Below are 16,905 nucleotides of genomic sequence, written 5' to 3'. Positions count from 1 at the left end.
TTCAAACGTATTAGTATGGTAATAGTTAAAATACTATGTAGCAAAGTTTAAAAACTCCTATATAAAAAGATGCAAAGATTTTCTTGTACATATCCTATTTCTCACTGAGGAACCATGTTTTCTGTATTCTCCATATTGGGATATACTGACTTTTGATGTTTATACCTTGTAGAGTTCTATGTGTTGACACAGAACATACATATAAATGCATAATTCTTCAAAATCTGCATACTTGGATTTTTCTTGGTCTTACATATTTGTGTTTGCTGTCAGTAAAGAGAAAAGTGAGTTATAAATTGAGCTGCTTAACTGCTCTAGGAGAAAGGACGAAGTCAAATACAAATGCTGTTTGTAGATGGAGTGCAGCCTCTTCCTCTATGTTGCTCGAGGTGTTAGAAGCCATTCTGCTTCTTGGGACAGATGCAGGCATTGTAAGGCACCTCCATAGCTTGTGTTAGCCATAATCAGGAGATAAAGACCTGTGGTTTTAGCTGAGTATTGGCACATATATGTCTGACACAAAACTAGAAGAAACCTGAAATTGTCTGCTATTTTGCCAAGCAAAATCATAACTACTACTTGGAAACCAGTCCTTCAATTCCTGTTCTTCCTGAGACTGAGACACCCCCTGTGAATTAGCACTAAATTAGCCTAATGTACTTATCGGTGAGTGCTTGAGATGAAGCAGAACTCTTATAGTAATTGGAGATTTTTTTAAAGCATATTAAGCATAGACTGATGCACATTTCTTTTTCCTTGGAGTCCCTCCTGTTTTGTTTATCTGGGATTCAAAAGAAACGAAAGTGTGGGAAGCAAGAGCTTTGCTTTATGCCGTTGGTGTTGTCTAGAAAGAAAAGATACATGCATTCTTTGGTAATGTTAGGTAAAAAGTATCTTGCCACATATCTGTGAGATACATTGGATACATTGTGAAGGAATCCACGTATAGTCATGACACTATAGAAAAGAGTGGTTGCTTTAATGTTAGGTTTGTAGTATTTTGTGCAGTAATAGAAGCATAAAATTCCAGACTACTTTTTTACTATGAATAAAGTGAGATTTTTATTGCGTCTAAAACCCCAAAACTATTTTTAATGGTTTTGTTTCTTCATATTTGTGAATTCTTTAGTCGAAGTAATCAGTGTCATCCTGGAAGCACTCTTGAAATATGTAGTTTATCCTGAAAACTTTATTTGATCAGTTTCCAGGTCTTTAGTTTCCTTGTGACTTCCACTTCTTTAAAGTTAAGATTCTTTAGTATTTTTTTTTTTTTTAGTTCAATTGTTGCCATTTGTTCAAATGTGTCTTTTTATGTGTGCTTGATGGTTTTCTGTATGATTTTGTGTGATATCTTAAAAAAGATAAACTAGTGTTCAGATTTAGGGAGAAACAGTGTCAGCTAATAGTTTGGGCAGGAAGATCATCTAGTTCCAAGATCCCTGCCATGGGCACGGACACCTTCTACTAGACCAGGTTTCTCAGAGCCCCTGAAAACTGCCAGGGATGGGGCATCCACAGCTTCTGTGGGCAAGCTGGTCCACTATCTCACAATCCTCACTATAAAGAGCTTCCTAATATCTGTCCTAACCCTACCCTTGTTCAGTTTAAAGCCATTACACCTTGTCCTATCTCTACCTGCCCTTGTAAAATGTCCCTCACCAGCTTTCTTGTCAGCCCCCCTTAGGGACTGAAAGGTGCTATAAGGTCTCCCCAAAGTCTTCTCTTCTCCTGAGCAGCCCCAATTCTCTCAGCTTGTCTTCATAGGAGGGGTTTTCTGGGATATAGAAGGACAACAAAAGGCCAGGCTAAGGAATTTTCTACATAATTGGCTTTTTTAATGTATTATTATAGAAAAATAGGTAAATATATCAGAATGCTTGGTGAGCTGTCAAAGAGCTTGCCAGGAGCTTTTAGCTGCTGGGGTAGAAGGAACTACAGTTTTCTGAGGATGTACTTTTAGATCTTATCTCAGTTGTTCCTCTGAGTGCACATTATTCTTTATAACTGAAAAAACCCTCCTTTTGTCTGCTCCATCACCATTTTCCTTAAGAATGTCAGGCAGCTGCTCTAAGTAGGTTGCCTACAGATGTGGTTGAAATCTCTGATTCCAAATCTGGGCTCTGCAGCAAGTTCCACCCTTCTTCCCCACCTCATACGCAGTAGTTGCCCAGTGATGCCTCCTTGATAGTCAAGATGAAATGGAGGTAGAGGTTGTAAACAAGTTTGGAAGAAAGACTGATAATTTCTGCCTGTGCTTGGCTGGCCCAGATGTTACTTCCTCCCATACTCAGTCTGTATACAAATGGCATTGTCTCTGTCTCTCTCTTTCCAGACTTCTATTTTAAGAAAAATAGGTGCTATGTGGTTTTACCTTTTGCAGTTGCCACTTCTTATCCATATAGCTAGTATTGCTTTAGTTTTATATATTCATATTTTAAAAGAATGTATAAGGCATAACAGAGTTCTGTGATACTACAGAACTGGGAAAATGTCTCTAGATTTGCTTAGTCAGACATCATGGCAGGAATGTTCTCACAGTATGTGGAAATAGAGACGGATAAGTCTGCTTTGTTTCACTGGAATGAAAACTACTTCTTCTGTTCTTAATCATAAGAAAGTAACAGTGAGTTTATTGCACTAATGGAATTTTTTGTATGTAATCTTTTCATGGCATTTGCATTTAAAACCCTACAACTGTTAGATCTTTTGGACTTATGCATACATCCAAAAATTGAATTGTAAAATATATGCAGGATGTGAGATGACATGTTATGGTCCCAGAGGCATTGAGGTACCTCACTGAGCAATCTATAATTGCTGTTTGCTGCTTCATTTAGCATTAATATATGATAGTGTGTATGGATGAATATTTATATATATGCAATGCATATATTTTTTCTGTTTTTTCCAGCATAGGTGTAGATCCTGAATGGATTTTTTCCTCTCTGATTAAAGATAGCATCCAACTCTGGTATGGCAATTTTAAAAAGAAAAAAAAAGAAATAAAATCTTGTCTCATCTGTTTTCTATGAAGTTTTCCTAAGTGTCTTAATTTTTTGCATGAGTCCAGAAATATATTGCCTTAACAGCTGAAACGTTTTGGCCTCTTTTTTGATATATCTCTGTTAGTACCTGCTCAGATCACCTCATTCATAGGAGTTAATCAGTAATTTGTTCAGTCACATTTTTGCATATAAATATTTAAAAATTTTGTTGGCACAGACATACAGAAGCCTTATTTTTGCCTTTGGTCCCTCTTCAGCTCTTTCCTGGATGCTCTTTATAGACACAGTTTTGAACTTCCTCAGGCAAAGGGGAAATGAACCAAGGTGATTCCCACTGGTGATTTGTCTCTACCAGGAGATTTTTTTTTTCCCCACAAGAGGAAAAATCTGTCACTTTTTTCTCTGCTTTCAGAAGGAAGTGATGGTCTGAGTTGTACTTGGTGGATAGGGCATTTTTTTTTTTGTTCTGGTGGATGATTTTATTTTTCTGTTAACATGGACAGTGAGAACTTTGTTTTCTGTGGCCAGTCAGTGACTTTGATGTCATTATAAGCTTTGGTGTGCTTCTTCTTTATCTGCTTGAAAGGAAGTTAGAGAAAAAAAGGCAAAACCCAATACTTATGGAAGTTTAGGGCTAGGATTAATTTTGAAATTTTGAGGCTGGTTAATTAAATGTTACGGATATTCCCCAAGAATTTATTGTGTTGGAAAAGATGTACATTTTAAATTTCCTTATGTATTGAGTCATAGTGAGTCGAGTTCCATGTTTGCTTTCTGAAAAGGTGAAAATTATTTAATGGTTTACACATTGTCTTTGCTAAAAATAATTTTAATTTATGCAGTTGCCCATGTCTTATGTTTCTTCTCCTTTTCTCCAAGGTGAATGTATAATTTTAGGGGTTTTTTTCCTTAATTTCAAGTGTTTAGAAACATTGATAAAATCTGTAAGTAGGAATTAACTACTTCTAAAAATATAATAAAATTAATTTTTTATGCAATTTATGGTTTAAACTAGCTGAAACTCTGTGATGTTTTTCAATGTGTACTTCTCTGGAGTTACAGCAAAATTTTTCATTACCAAATGAAATTTTATTACCCAGTAATATGAAATCTTACTTTGTGAAGTTTCTTTTTGTAAAATATAAGAAAAGGAGCTCCAGTAAAATTGGTGAGTCAGTTTGACATATAAAAATAGAAATTCAGTTTTATATGATTAGTATAAACCCCTTTATTTTCCTGTGACCTACAGGCAAGGATTTTGGTACCCCTTTTTATAAGAGTCAAAGCTAAAACTGCACGGATTTTTTTTCTTCTTTTAGACTCCCTCGGAAGATTTAGGCCAAATTATTTGAAAGTTCTTTCATGTTTTTCTGATTCAACACTGTCCTATTTTATCTCTGTCATGTTGAAAATTTTCCTGAAATCCCTAAACTTGTGATCATAATCTCCCTTTGCCCTAATAGTCTCTTGTGAAATGGAATGCATTAATTAATGTGCCAGGCTAATTGTTGTCAGTTTGGTACATCCTCTCACACTCTCATCCCCCCCTCATTTGTGAAACGTCATGGAAAATGCTTTCTGAAATGCTAAATCCTTCTTTCTCAGGTTCATTTAAATTCAGCTGGAGCTTCTGGAAGGCAAGCAACTGTTGAAAATTAAGCAATTAGCCTGCATGCTTAAGAAAACCACATCCACCATTATGGTTTATATATTATTCTGATGTTATTGATCTGAACTGTTTAATTAATGTTTGAGAATTCATTAGCATAAATAAATTGTTTTCAAACCATACCAAAATTCTCTGAATTTTTCATCTGAGAAATTCTGGTAATGACAGTGAGATTTAAAAAGGAGATCAAGCATGATACATGTTAAGGTGGAAAATTATTGTTCTCTGCTTTCCTTCTTTTTGCTTACCAAAACATCGTGCAATACGCTTGAAAAGTGGCTGGGGTGGGGGGGGGAATGCTGATAATTAAAGGAAGGGTACTTGCTGCAGTATTTCCCTATTTCAGAAGGGCAAAGTTCCCTGAGGAAAAAGAAAAGTAGTTTATAATTGCAGAATAGAGAAATGACTATAATATTGTGTGTTGTTTTCTCTATTATGAAAGTCGTTTTAAATTAAGCTGAGCAAATATTTCACATCTTTACATGCTCTGTTCTAAATGAACCATACTCAGTACTTAAACCTCTGCTTGGTGAGAATGCTCTAACACCTCTGTGCAGTGCTCCTCTCAGGATTTCTTTTAAGAAATTCTTCAGTTTTTCTACAGTCATGTAATAAGTTTTGTGTATTACAATGAGAGAGAGATGATAGAGAAGACACTGAAAACAATTTAAAAGTGAGCCTGTTTTTGGAAGATCCCCCTTTCTCATTGGGAAGCTTGATGGGTGGTCCAAGCTATGCCCAGGTCTGCTGTAGACTAGCTTAGTTCTATTATTTACTGTATATACATTTACAGTATATGGAATTACTATACCATTTTAGAGCTCAGTTCTAAGAGGATAATCTACACCAATTATGTTAGGTCATCTAGAATGTTTTTCAGCTATGCAGTATTAGAATCCCAGATTTTGGGGTTTTAGGCAAGAACCTAATTACAGGGCTCTACACAGAGATCTCCCTTAGGCAGGACTGTTTTTTATACATTCTTTGCATACAGCATGTAATTTTGCACCTGCATTTTTGGCCATTCTAAGCATTCCTGATGGGTATTCAAGTAATTTGCCTAACTTTCATTATAATTTGAAAGCTTTCAGGTGTACAATATCTGAACTGTGGTTGTATGAATATTGGTGCTTCCCTGGGGGAATACAGGTTCAGAACGTGTTAGGACAGAGGATAAAGCACTTTTAGCTGAAGAAATCTGGCTGTAGAACAACCTTTAGAACAACTACATACTATTTTGCCCTTTGCTGAGCTGCCCTGATTGCTGGAAGTCAGGATGTCAAATAAAATAGACATGGCAACCAAGCCATGTGTTACTTTAGTATCTCTTGTCTTTTCTAGCAGTTTGGAACATGTGTTGGACGATATTGGCTTAACTGATAGTCTGACCATCTTTACAAAATACTGACAAGTTTGAATGTCTTTGACAAAGAGAGTCTTCAGGAAGAAAGAAGTACATAATTTCAAACATTTTATTTATCCAGTTCTCTACACAGGTATAATTCTGAACCCATTAAGTGAAAAAAAAAAAAAAAATAGCATTAGGGATTCAGTTACTGCTGGCAGCTTGGAGAACCAATGCCACTCAGACAGTAGTTTAAAAATCTAAGGTTGCTCTAAACTCAGGGAATATTTTTTGCAATATTTACATAAAATCAGCAGACAATGTAAATAAAGAAAAGATTAATGTAATGTGAAGATATTTACATGGCCATCCATAAACCTAAGTTTAAATGAGATTATAATTTTGGTTTAGTTTCCATTTTCACTTAGCTGTTTTTTTGTGTATATGATTTAGTGAGATAGCTAAGACACATTTCATTAATGCACAATTTAACAAAGCAATTTCACATTGTTAAAGTCAGTTGATTTAGTGATTAATGTATTTGTTATGCTTGTAGATAAAAATACGTTTATATAGTGAATATTAGTGTAACTAATTACTGATTTACTTGGATGCTGATACAAATCCTTTTGCTATTGTGATTCATAGTTTATAAACAGTGAATTAAATGTCAGTGGCTTTATTAGAGAGGAAAAAATTAGTTTGTGGCATGAATGAAACAGTGTATGATTTGTCAAAGTAAAAGAGTGTGGCTGAAACTGTCTGATGAGATAGAGAGTCAGTGTCCAAGGTGATTATTTCCATTTTACACCCATCTTGAGCATTGTGAGCAATTTTTTTCAGTCCCTGATACTTTTATCTTCAAGAGGTGAGTTTTATTGGTTTCACTGCACTTCTTTCTCAGATGAGGTGTTCTGTATTAGAAGCTCAGCAGAAATAGCCTCTTGCCAATCTTGCATTCCTGATAATTATGACTTGCACAAGAGTAGTCAGATTTTACAATTCATGTTGTTCGTGTTCCCTCATAAGGTGATGATACACATTTAAGACATTACCCTTCAGTAGTTAGGTCTTGATCTTAATGGGAAACTCCTTATTTAACATGCACATAAAATTTCAATATCTCATAAATACATTAAAAGAGTTAAAGTGAAAGAAGTCAGGGAAAGAGAAATCTCTGCTCCTAAGTCTTAAAATTATACTAAAATAATAGCAAAAATTATTTATACGGGGACTCAGATTCCAAATTCTCTGAGTCCTTTGAAAATTTGTTTTCTATTTTCTTTTTTTCTGACATGGTTTCAAGCTGATTCTTGGATCCTTCCACATTCACTGTGATGAGCTAAAGGAGTTTGCACGAGACTTTTCTATGGACAAATGGAGTATTCCTGATGTATAGGGAAATTTCTCAAAGTCAGTTTTGTGATACCATGTGGATTTATCCCTTAATTATTTAACAATGACAAGTTGCTGTTCTGTTTGATCTATAAAGAAAGTAACACTATGTTTTATCAGATTAATAATTGATAAGCTATTTTAAAATCACAAATGTAATTATAAATATGCAGTTGTGTCAGTACATTTCAGGATACTTTTATCTTCATTCTCTATTAGCAGGGTAAAATGGGACCATAATGCTTTCATTGCTGTGATCCCATTGCAGCCTACACCTTCCTTGAGGGGAAGTTACCTTGTGGTTTAGTTTCAGGTAGTCCTGTGAGGAGCAGGGAGTTGAACTCAATGATCCTTATGCATTCCTTCCAACTTGAGATAATCTATGATTCATTTTATTACTTAAAACAGACAATGCTGTTTTAATAGAAGAAATCATCATTGGAGTTTTATTAGTTAGCTCTTAACTTGCTGGCAAAAGCAAAACAAAATTAAGCTAAATGACAAATGTTTTGGATCAACAACTTTTGTTTTTTCCTCTCTTAAGTAATGCTGCATGTCTGAGCATTCTCATTTGACTCTTCAAATCTATTTGAGACAGGGTGATTACTAAGTCTGACAAACACCAGCAAAGCACATAGCCATGTAAGAAAAGACAGGAGGCCTTCAATTCCCTGAATTAGGCATCCAAAAATCCCCTGCTTTTTGTCTGCCCAATTACAGGAGAAGCTAAGACATCCTAAGTACATCCCTAGGAGCTCTGTAGGCGCCTTTGGATGCTAATCAAGAAATTTGAGAGCATAGAACTTGATTTCAGGGTCCTGATATAAGTGCTCTGAATTTACTCTGGGCTGTTTTATGCAGTACTCTGAGGTATTATAGCAATACTGTGAATTTTCAAAGTAATACTTAATTCAATAACCACTTTCAAGAATAGGTGTGCCAGTCTAAATCTTCAGAAATCAATATATTCAAATACAGTCCAAAGCTTTTTTCAACAGAATATTTTTGATGGATTAGTGTGAGTTTTCTTTTTTTACAAAACATTCAAAAATTTTTATTCCTTTTTTCTTCCCCTTCACTGCAGACAATTGATTTAGAGGGGTTCAAGTTGTTTATGAAGACCTTTCTGGAGGCAGAGTTACCAGATGATTTCATTGAACACCTTTTTACATCATTTAGGAACAAAATCTCTCACTGCAGCCCATTAATAAAAAACAAACCACAGCACCTTTCTGGAGGTAAGTAATAAAATCAGTAATGTAAGAGCTAAAGGTTCCCTCACCCTGCTATTTTACTTCTAATAGCTGTAAATATATGGAATTCTTAACTACTACATATTGAGGGATTTTTGTTCTGGTATGTGTGAAATTAGAGAAACTAACTTATAATAGGAAATACTGTGAAAAGGAATGGAAATTAAATAGTTTTGTCTTTTTCATTCACAATAATGATGCAGCTGAGACACCAAGTGGACATTCTTTGTCATGTTAATGCTAAACAGATTGCTATGGTTACATGATCTTGTTTCCTACTGTCCTTTATAAAGATTTAAAAACCTTTAAGCTTGATGCAGGAGGCACCTGCTTCTGCTTAACCATTTCTGTACCAGTTGTTGATGTTTCTTTTAACTGTCTATGTGATTCTGTTGTCATTAATCCTACAAATTTAACACCTACTGATATTTTAAATGTTGGGTAAGTGTTAATATATCACTAAAAGTGATTCTGATTTCAGAGGACACAGATTCTGCCCTGTACAGGCTGTACTCAGCTTTTTTCACTTTCATTTTAGTTCTCTTTGACATATTTTATTCCTACGTGTGGTAAAATTATAATAATGATAATTTTTTAACATGGTAAAGGATGGTGCTGTTATTACTATTGTTTAAACTGCATGTTAAGTTTCTTATTCTAATACTGCCTCCTAAATTTTTTTTCCTACACTTTTCCAAGTTTGTCATGAGTTTTTATCTTTTTTTGTTACTAAGGACTTTAGAAATAGTATAATGTAATATCAGTTTAGGAGGTTTCCATATGTTTTTAGCATAATACCAGAAAGACTCTTTGATAAATTGTTATATCCAAAGCACTTTCAGGGAGGCAGTTTAGTTCACTTCATGCAAGAATTGTTTGGGCTTGAAAATGTAGTGGGTTTATATTGTAATTGAATTTAATAGTTTAAACTAAATGTTATGTCCTGATAATTTGCAACTTTTAAAGGGAAAAACTGTGCATTAGCACGTTTTGATGTGCACATGGAAACTGTGGAAACACTTGTTTTGGGGTATCTAGTAATTTTTAAATATTACCAGTAGTGAAAAAAAAAAAAAAAAGCCGACTGTACTGGAAAATAACTTTGTCAGGAATATTTTACATTCTTCTGGAAAATGGAAGGATAAGTGGGAGCTAGAGAAAATGTCAAGGAAAGTAGCAGGGTTCATCAATCTGTCAGGTGTGTGCTTGTTTAGCGTGTGGTCTCTTTTGGTCCACTCACGTCTGTTTATAAACTGTATTTTCAGTTAAGGTGACTGAAGAGAGATGGAAACAGATGCCAGGTAAGCAGCAGGACTGGAAGTCATCTGTAAGTCAGTACATTGCAGCCAACACTTCCCAGCTCTGATTAAGAAGTAATAATTTAACCTGTACATTGCAGCTGGTGATAGGTTAAAAGATACCTTAAAATTTGTATTTCTTTTCATTTGGATTTCAGCACTATTTATTTTTGAGAAGAATTATCCCAAATTTTATAATCCTTCCTATTCTTTGAATATGATTTGCATAAGATTGGAATATGAACTGTTTGTGTAAGTTGTGTGATTAAAGCTAGCATTGAACTGAAGGAAATATTATAATGTCTTAATTTTAATTACACTTAACTGACATGCAAGGTCATTAAATAGAACATTGACTTATTAAATATTTTTGTTCATTTAATATTTACTTTTAGTGTTTATTATTTGCCTGAAATCATGCAAATGAAATTAATTCAAAGATACATTTTTGCCCAACAGTTTGCTCTTTTTTAACTTGTTTTGTTGTTTTAACATGTGTATCTCATAACGTGTAGGCATACCTTTTAAAATGTAGTCTATTGAAGATGTATCCGGATTGCAATGAAGTTTTCAAGCTAAATTGAGGGAGAGAGGGGACAACCCTCAGTCAGTGAGAAATGTAACAAACTTGTAAAGAAAGTTTTCTTACTCCTTTTTCTGTGTTCTACTGTCCTTCCTATTTTTCCCCCATATTGGTCCTGCAGATTCCAGTAATCTCATCAGGATTGGTCATACTAATGTTGTACTGAAACAAAAAGCTTGGTGATTTTGAAACTTTAATTCCAAGTGGTACACTGGAACTGCTATTAATCACAATGACTGAGCAATTATTATAACTATTATTTAAATTCTGAATATATTTTCTCAGTAGTCTGTCACTGAGACTTCTGTGTTTTAAATATGTGCTTCACTGACACATATCTGGCTGTGTTTTTGGGATAACAATACACTTGGGTATTAGCAGAGTTTTTGTTGACGCTAAAACATCTTCAATTAGTGTAGTTGTTGTCAGTCTGTAAATTAGATGAAGCTTCCACAAGCACAAGGAAGTGGATGCAGACTTGGGCAGGGATTGTTTTTAATACTTGGCATCTAGTATGGCAGAACAAGAATATTCACCAAATTGTTTTGTAGTCAAATGAAATCAGGTCAGCACAAATTAAAAAAAGGTTATGCCATATCCATAATTGGGGGGGGATGGTTTTGGATAGTTTATTTTAATTCTACCTTTGCTGGATAAACTATGAACATTAATTGTTTAAAACTTTAAATTAAAAAGTAATCTGAGAGTCACAGAAAACAAAGATGAATGCATGCAAGAGTTATGTTTTCATTCCCTGCTTATATTGATCTGTTCCGACTAACAAAGGCTATGGGTTATTTCCAGGTCTGAGACTTAACAAGGGTACCTCTACATCCAGACCTCCTACTCCTGCCAACTCACATTTACCAGACATGATCCAGCTGAAGGATATTGTTTGCTATTTGTCACTGCTAGAAAGAGGAAGACCTGAAGATAAGCTAGAATGTATGCTCTTTTTTAAATTTTAAATATTTATTTCCATAAGTCATCAAATATTCTGTTTCTGAATTTTAAGAACCAGTTTTGAGCAGATGGATTATAAAAATATGGTTCTAGGTGACCCTTACAGAAGAGATTTTCTTTTCTTGCTATTGATGAGATTTTAAATTAAATTTCGTCTATCTAGCATTTGCTAAAGTGATGAATAAGGATTGTACATTCTGTAGTAACAGTAATCCTCTCTACAGTGTCTTCTCTTGATTACTATCAGATCTGAGAAAAACAAAAAAAGTATACTGAGTATACTTAGAGATCTATAGATGGGGTGAATAACCTGCATTAAACATCCTAATTAAATCAAAGAATAGTTGCTAGTATAGGCTTGGGCTCTATACTGTTACTGAATAGTGAAAAGCCAAGAATGATCCAAGTCTGTATCACTATTGGGAAGGAGTGTTCGACACAGAAAGTTAGAAATTGCTTGTTTGGTTGTTTTGTTTGTTTGTTTTTAATTAGGGGCCTGGGTCATTAAGGTGCAACACGACTACCAATTAAAAAAAAACAAAAACAAAAACCCCTGTGAGTTTGGTCTATAAATTGGAAAAAAAAAAAAACAAAAACAAAAACCAAACCTGTTTCCTTATTGTGGAATTTTAGAAGCCAGTTTTCATGTGGCTAAACAGACCAATCATATTGTTCTTACTGAGATGAAGTATACTTCAAGATACATGACTGGTCTGTTTATAAAAGATCTATGGGATCAAGCTCTCATGTGGAAAGTAAATATTGAATATGATAAGATGTGCAAACAGTAGGCTGCTTCTGCCAGGCTAAGAAATTCATCAAAAGGTTACATGTTGCTGAAGTATCTTGATGCTTTGTTACCTGTAGCTGCAACTTTGTACTGCAAGGTCACAGCAAATCCCCCAAATTTGGTAATACTGTTTTGGTATCATATGAGTAAAATATGAGGATGTATGTGTGAATGCACATTTAGAACACAGGCACAGAAAAACTGAGATCCAAGGACTGAATTTAACTTGCAGTGTAATAACTGCTGCATGTTAGCAAGTTATGCAAGCCCTACCAGAGCTCTGAGGAGCTCGATGCACAAACCGTGGCTTGGAATGGAGATCAGCTGCCTCCCCTGGTGTCAGGAATTGGTACAACGGAAAGGAGGAGAGACAGAGGAGCAGATGATAATTAGTGTGGGGATTTTCCACGAACTTCCAGTGTGGCAGTAGGAGCTGCATAAGCAAAAGACTGTTCTATATGATTTAAGAGCAAGAGAGCATGACCTAATATGTGTATTCAAAGTCAATTGCATTTACTACGTGTAATTCTGGCCGTGATTATTTTATGGGTTTATTTTCTTCTTTGTCACACAGAGCTGAAATATACCACATATTTCTACTTTTTAATATCTAAATTTCAGCTTATACCTGCACCATTGTATGCAGACTTTTCTGTTCATTTCAGTTGAATTCTCATTATAAATTAATGGTATAATTTAAGTCTTTTGAAATTTGAAAGCAGTAGGTCCTGTAGCTGTAATGTAAATTGTAAGTTTGTAGCAATGAAGGGAAAAAAGAAACATGGCTTATTCTGGAGTAGCCAACATTATTATCAATACCAATATCAAATAGTGATTCTAATTTTTTTTTTTGGATGGCAGAAATTGGAAAAAAATTAGTCATAGCTGAGTGAACCTCACCTATTTGGCATGCTCAGTATATCTATTATTTATAATCTATGTATGACCTGAACATAAAATCCTAAGCATTCCTCACAGAGATGCTTTGAGAGGGCATAAGTCATCTTTTTAAGGTTAAATTGCCATCTAGAAATAGAAATTGAGTGCCCAGTTAGTGTAATCAGGTAAGGGGATGAGAAAAGAAACATAAAAATTTGACTTGAGCTCTGTAGTTTGCATCAGAACTTCTGTTTGGTTGTCCTTATCATTTCGTTCTTGGTTTGGTTTTGGCTTTTTTTTTTTCTCCTAGAATGTGTAAATCAAGAGCATGAATATTTAGCAGTGTATGAATAGAAAAGAGATTGCATGCCACACCAGCAGCATAGTTTTCAGAATCTAGCCAAGAGCACAGATTGAACCTTTTTGCTACCCGATACATATGTAATTGGAAAGACTTTGTTTCTACAAAGGTGAAATAGTTATAATTATGCTAATGTCTGGTGTTAAACGACTGATTAGAGCTGATTCATGTTAAAAGAAAAAAAGTTGTAAGCACTACTGCTCCGGAGTGGGTAAAGGTCATGGAGATGCTAAAACTTGCTGTAAAACATTCTCACCTAGTGTCTTAAGAGTCACAGAGGAGGAAGGAGAGCCAAATTATTTTAACTTTATCTTTGCATGAATCAGTAATTGATCCCTGTGGAAACTGTGAATGTCTGATGGTACCTTTGCCAGACAGTATTAGCTGTCAAGCTCTAAGAAGCTTTGGTGGAAGGTGTACTAGCTGGGGCAGTACCAGTCTCTGGTGGCTTTTGGCATTAACTGTTGTTTTATGCTGAAACATTTTTGCTATGGTAACTCTAGGGAAAGAAGGATATTTTTATGGAGGTAGAGAGGTATAGTGCTTACCTTTTTCCCACACAGTTAGATGAGGGAAAATGAGTGATTCCGAAGATGGAGGATATAAGCAAAACAAGCCAATACATAAAACAGTTCATATGTTTTGCTGTAAGTCAAAAAATGATCGAATCCTTCCTGAACTTTATTCTCTAATTGGTAAGAATTTCCTCTCACTTCTCATGATATTGTGTCCTGAAAAGTATGGCAAGCTTGTGTGTGAAATTTATTGGATTGCAACAGCATCTGCTATGGATCCAGTGTGGTAGGATTCCTCAGTGTTAAATAGGTTATATGTTATGTTTCCAGAGACATCTGATTAGACAACAGATTACTTGTATTTTGCTGTTGGTGAATGCATTACATTGTCCTGGAATCATCTCTACATGGGCTGACTTCTTCTCTAAAAAAATAGGTGTAGGAGTAAAAAAAAAAAAAAAGCACTTTTGAAGAGCATGATGGGTATTTGGATTTCAGAGCTCTGACAAACTGTGCCTGAAAGTAAGGACAAGGAGTGGGGTATTTGTAGGCTTCTGGATTTCCTTTTTAGTCTTCTAGCAGTATTCATGAAAGCTTTATGCTTTGATGCTTCCAAATACCTTGGTAATGGTGAATGTACCCCTTCTTTTGGCGGGGATCAAGTCATGATACAATCTTGAAAGTATATATTTTTTTCTGGATATTGTTAAAATATACCTTTTTGTCTGTGTGGTTCACGAGAATGTTGGGAATACATTCTGAAATTGATAAAGTAAGTATGGTCCTGGAAGAAGTCATGCTGGCAGTTTGTGATGAATGTTTATTGTCAGATTTGGTTGATTAGACATTTAAAATGCTAATCTTGTGTTTCATTTAGTTGGTCAATAAAGAGTTTCTAAAGTAGTATCACTTTTGAATAGTGTTAGCTGCAGTCGGGGAGTAGCATTGTAACTTAAGCAGGCTTATCAATGTTTGTGACCAATTGTGTGTTATCCTATGTTTGGTGAGATCACAGAGAAGGGCCTTCTGGTAGTACTCACCATGAAGACAGATCATCTCTAGAAGGAAGCAAAATCAAGTTCACAGACAAAGTTAGCTGTTAGGGTGATGGTGTGGAAGAGGTGCAATTGCACTCTGTGGCTAGTATGTCTCATTGGAGGCACTGTGGCAGGGTAGTTGCAGAGTGAACCTCTCACATGACACAGCTTGTTTGATGGGTCCACAGCTAGTCTGGTCATTAAACAGAAATGTTAGTCTTTGTCCTTTCTTTGACACTTAGGCTTAGGTGTTCTGTGTTTTGGGTTGGAGTTATTTTTTCTAATAAAAAAGAGATGTATTTGTTGCGTTTTCTGAGTTTCCTTCTCTTTTTGTTTTCTTTTCAGTTATGTTTCGCTTGTATGATACAGATGGGAATGGATACCTGGATAGTTCGGTAATGTTTTTTATGTATTGCATTGTAAGAGTATGGCAACACTATACAAAACTACATTAATTCAAATCAAGTTTATATTTATCCTGAATTATTAGAAGCAGTATAAAATATAGTCGTTAAAAATTCATTCATTTGAAAAGTAGTGCTTGAGTTTTCTTTTCCAATAAGAAATGTTGCTTCTACAACTGTATAAATTTTCAGTTGCTGACACTGCTGTCATGGAGTCCCATTCTATAGTCTTCTGATTTTTAATGATATTACTGTAGGGGAAACATTAATATGTTTCCAATAACTGTAGTATGTGCTGGGTGATGTGTATGAAAGCACTGTTTGTAAAGGTTTCATTAAAAAGTGTGAGAGTCACACAGTGGATTTATATGGAGAAATGTAACTTCCACTTTATTATTAGCAATGGAGGAACAATAGTAAGGGCAAAGTTTTGAGGAATAGCCCAACCAAGTGTTTGAAGAAAAGTCAGAAATATGGAAATAATTTTAAAAGATGTAACTATTTTTTTCTGATAGCTAACAGAAACAAGTGTTTTATTAGCAGTGTTCTTTTTTTTCCTCCTTTGGGATTTTTTCCACCTTTTTTTTGTATCTGCTGGAAGCATGACATCATAGAATGGATTGGTAGGGAAGAAGAGGTGATTCCCATAAGTTGCAGGGAAATACAGATGCGAAAATATATAGGGGGATAAAGTAAATACAGCACCAAAATTTTAGGCAATACCAAGTTGAGTTAGATGCCTGGATACAAATGAGAACTTAGGATAGTCCTAGATAAGCGTTTGAGCATGTTTACAAAGCATAAATGTATATATAAGTATAGAAAAACCATAGTGATGTGTGATCAAGGGAAGTTGCAATACTGTAGTGGTAAGAAAATAAATCTGTAGTAGTTTAAAGAATCCATTTTATCTTTATTTCTATCAGAAAGTTGTGATTTATACAATTACTGTCAAAAAATAATCTGTTACAGTGATAGAATTTAAAGATCATTTCATGATCTTATCACATAGTGGAAATCAGATCATGAAAACATGGATGGTTGAAAGATAACTAGGAAGGAAGGAAAGAATTTATGACTGCTTCCAAATATTTTGATTGTGGGTCTGTATTTCACCTCCCTGAATGCTTTGTAGTTCACACAAGATTTGCTAGTAAGCAGATTCGCTTGAGAATACAGCTTTGAATGTAAAGTACACTTCATCAGGGATGTTGATGAAATAGTGTCACTGAATGCAAGCAACTAATAATTCAACCATATTGCAGTAGAATTTTTCTTTATAACCTTGCATTAAATGTCATACTTTTTCATTCATCTCTAGGAGCTGGAAAATATAATTGCTCAAATGATGCATGTTGCAGAATACCTTGAATGGGATATTACTGAATTAAGTCCAGTAAGTATCCAT

General features: G+C 34.8%; 1 protein-coding gene across 6 annotated transcripts in view; it reads left to right on the top strand.

Annotated features, from left to right (window-relative positions):
- DGKB (diacylglycerol kinase beta) overlaps nucleotides 1-16,905 on the top strand; it is a 377,865-nt gene that overhangs the window by 117,265 nt on the left and 243,695 nt on the right. For all 6 annotated transcript variants that reach the window (XM_088162387.1, XM_014894413.2, XM_088162374.1 and 3 more), the window contains 5 exons: nucleotides 8,499-8,652; nucleotides 9,933-9,968; nucleotides 11,353-11,493; nucleotides 15,439-15,488; nucleotides 16,819-16,893. In XM_088162387.1, coding sequence (XP_088018513.1) covers nucleotides 8,499-8,652; nucleotides 9,933-9,968; nucleotides 11,353-11,493; nucleotides 15,439-15,488; nucleotides 16,819-16,893 — 456 coding nt within the window. The remainder of the gene's footprint in view (nucleotides 1-8,498; nucleotides 8,653-9,932; nucleotides 9,969-11,352; nucleotides 11,494-15,438; nucleotides 15,489-16,818; nucleotides 16,894-16,905) is intronic.

The sequence above is a fragment of the Sturnus vulgaris genome, chromosome 1 (assembly GCF_052056855.1).
Source record: "Sturnus vulgaris isolate bStuVul1 chromosome 1, bStuVul1.hap1, whole genome shotgun sequence".
NCBI classification, from domain to species: domain Eukaryota; kingdom Metazoa; phylum Chordata; class Aves; order Passeriformes; family Sturnidae; genus Sturnus; species Sturnus vulgaris.
This window is presented reverse-complemented; position numbering and strand designations above follow the sequence as displayed.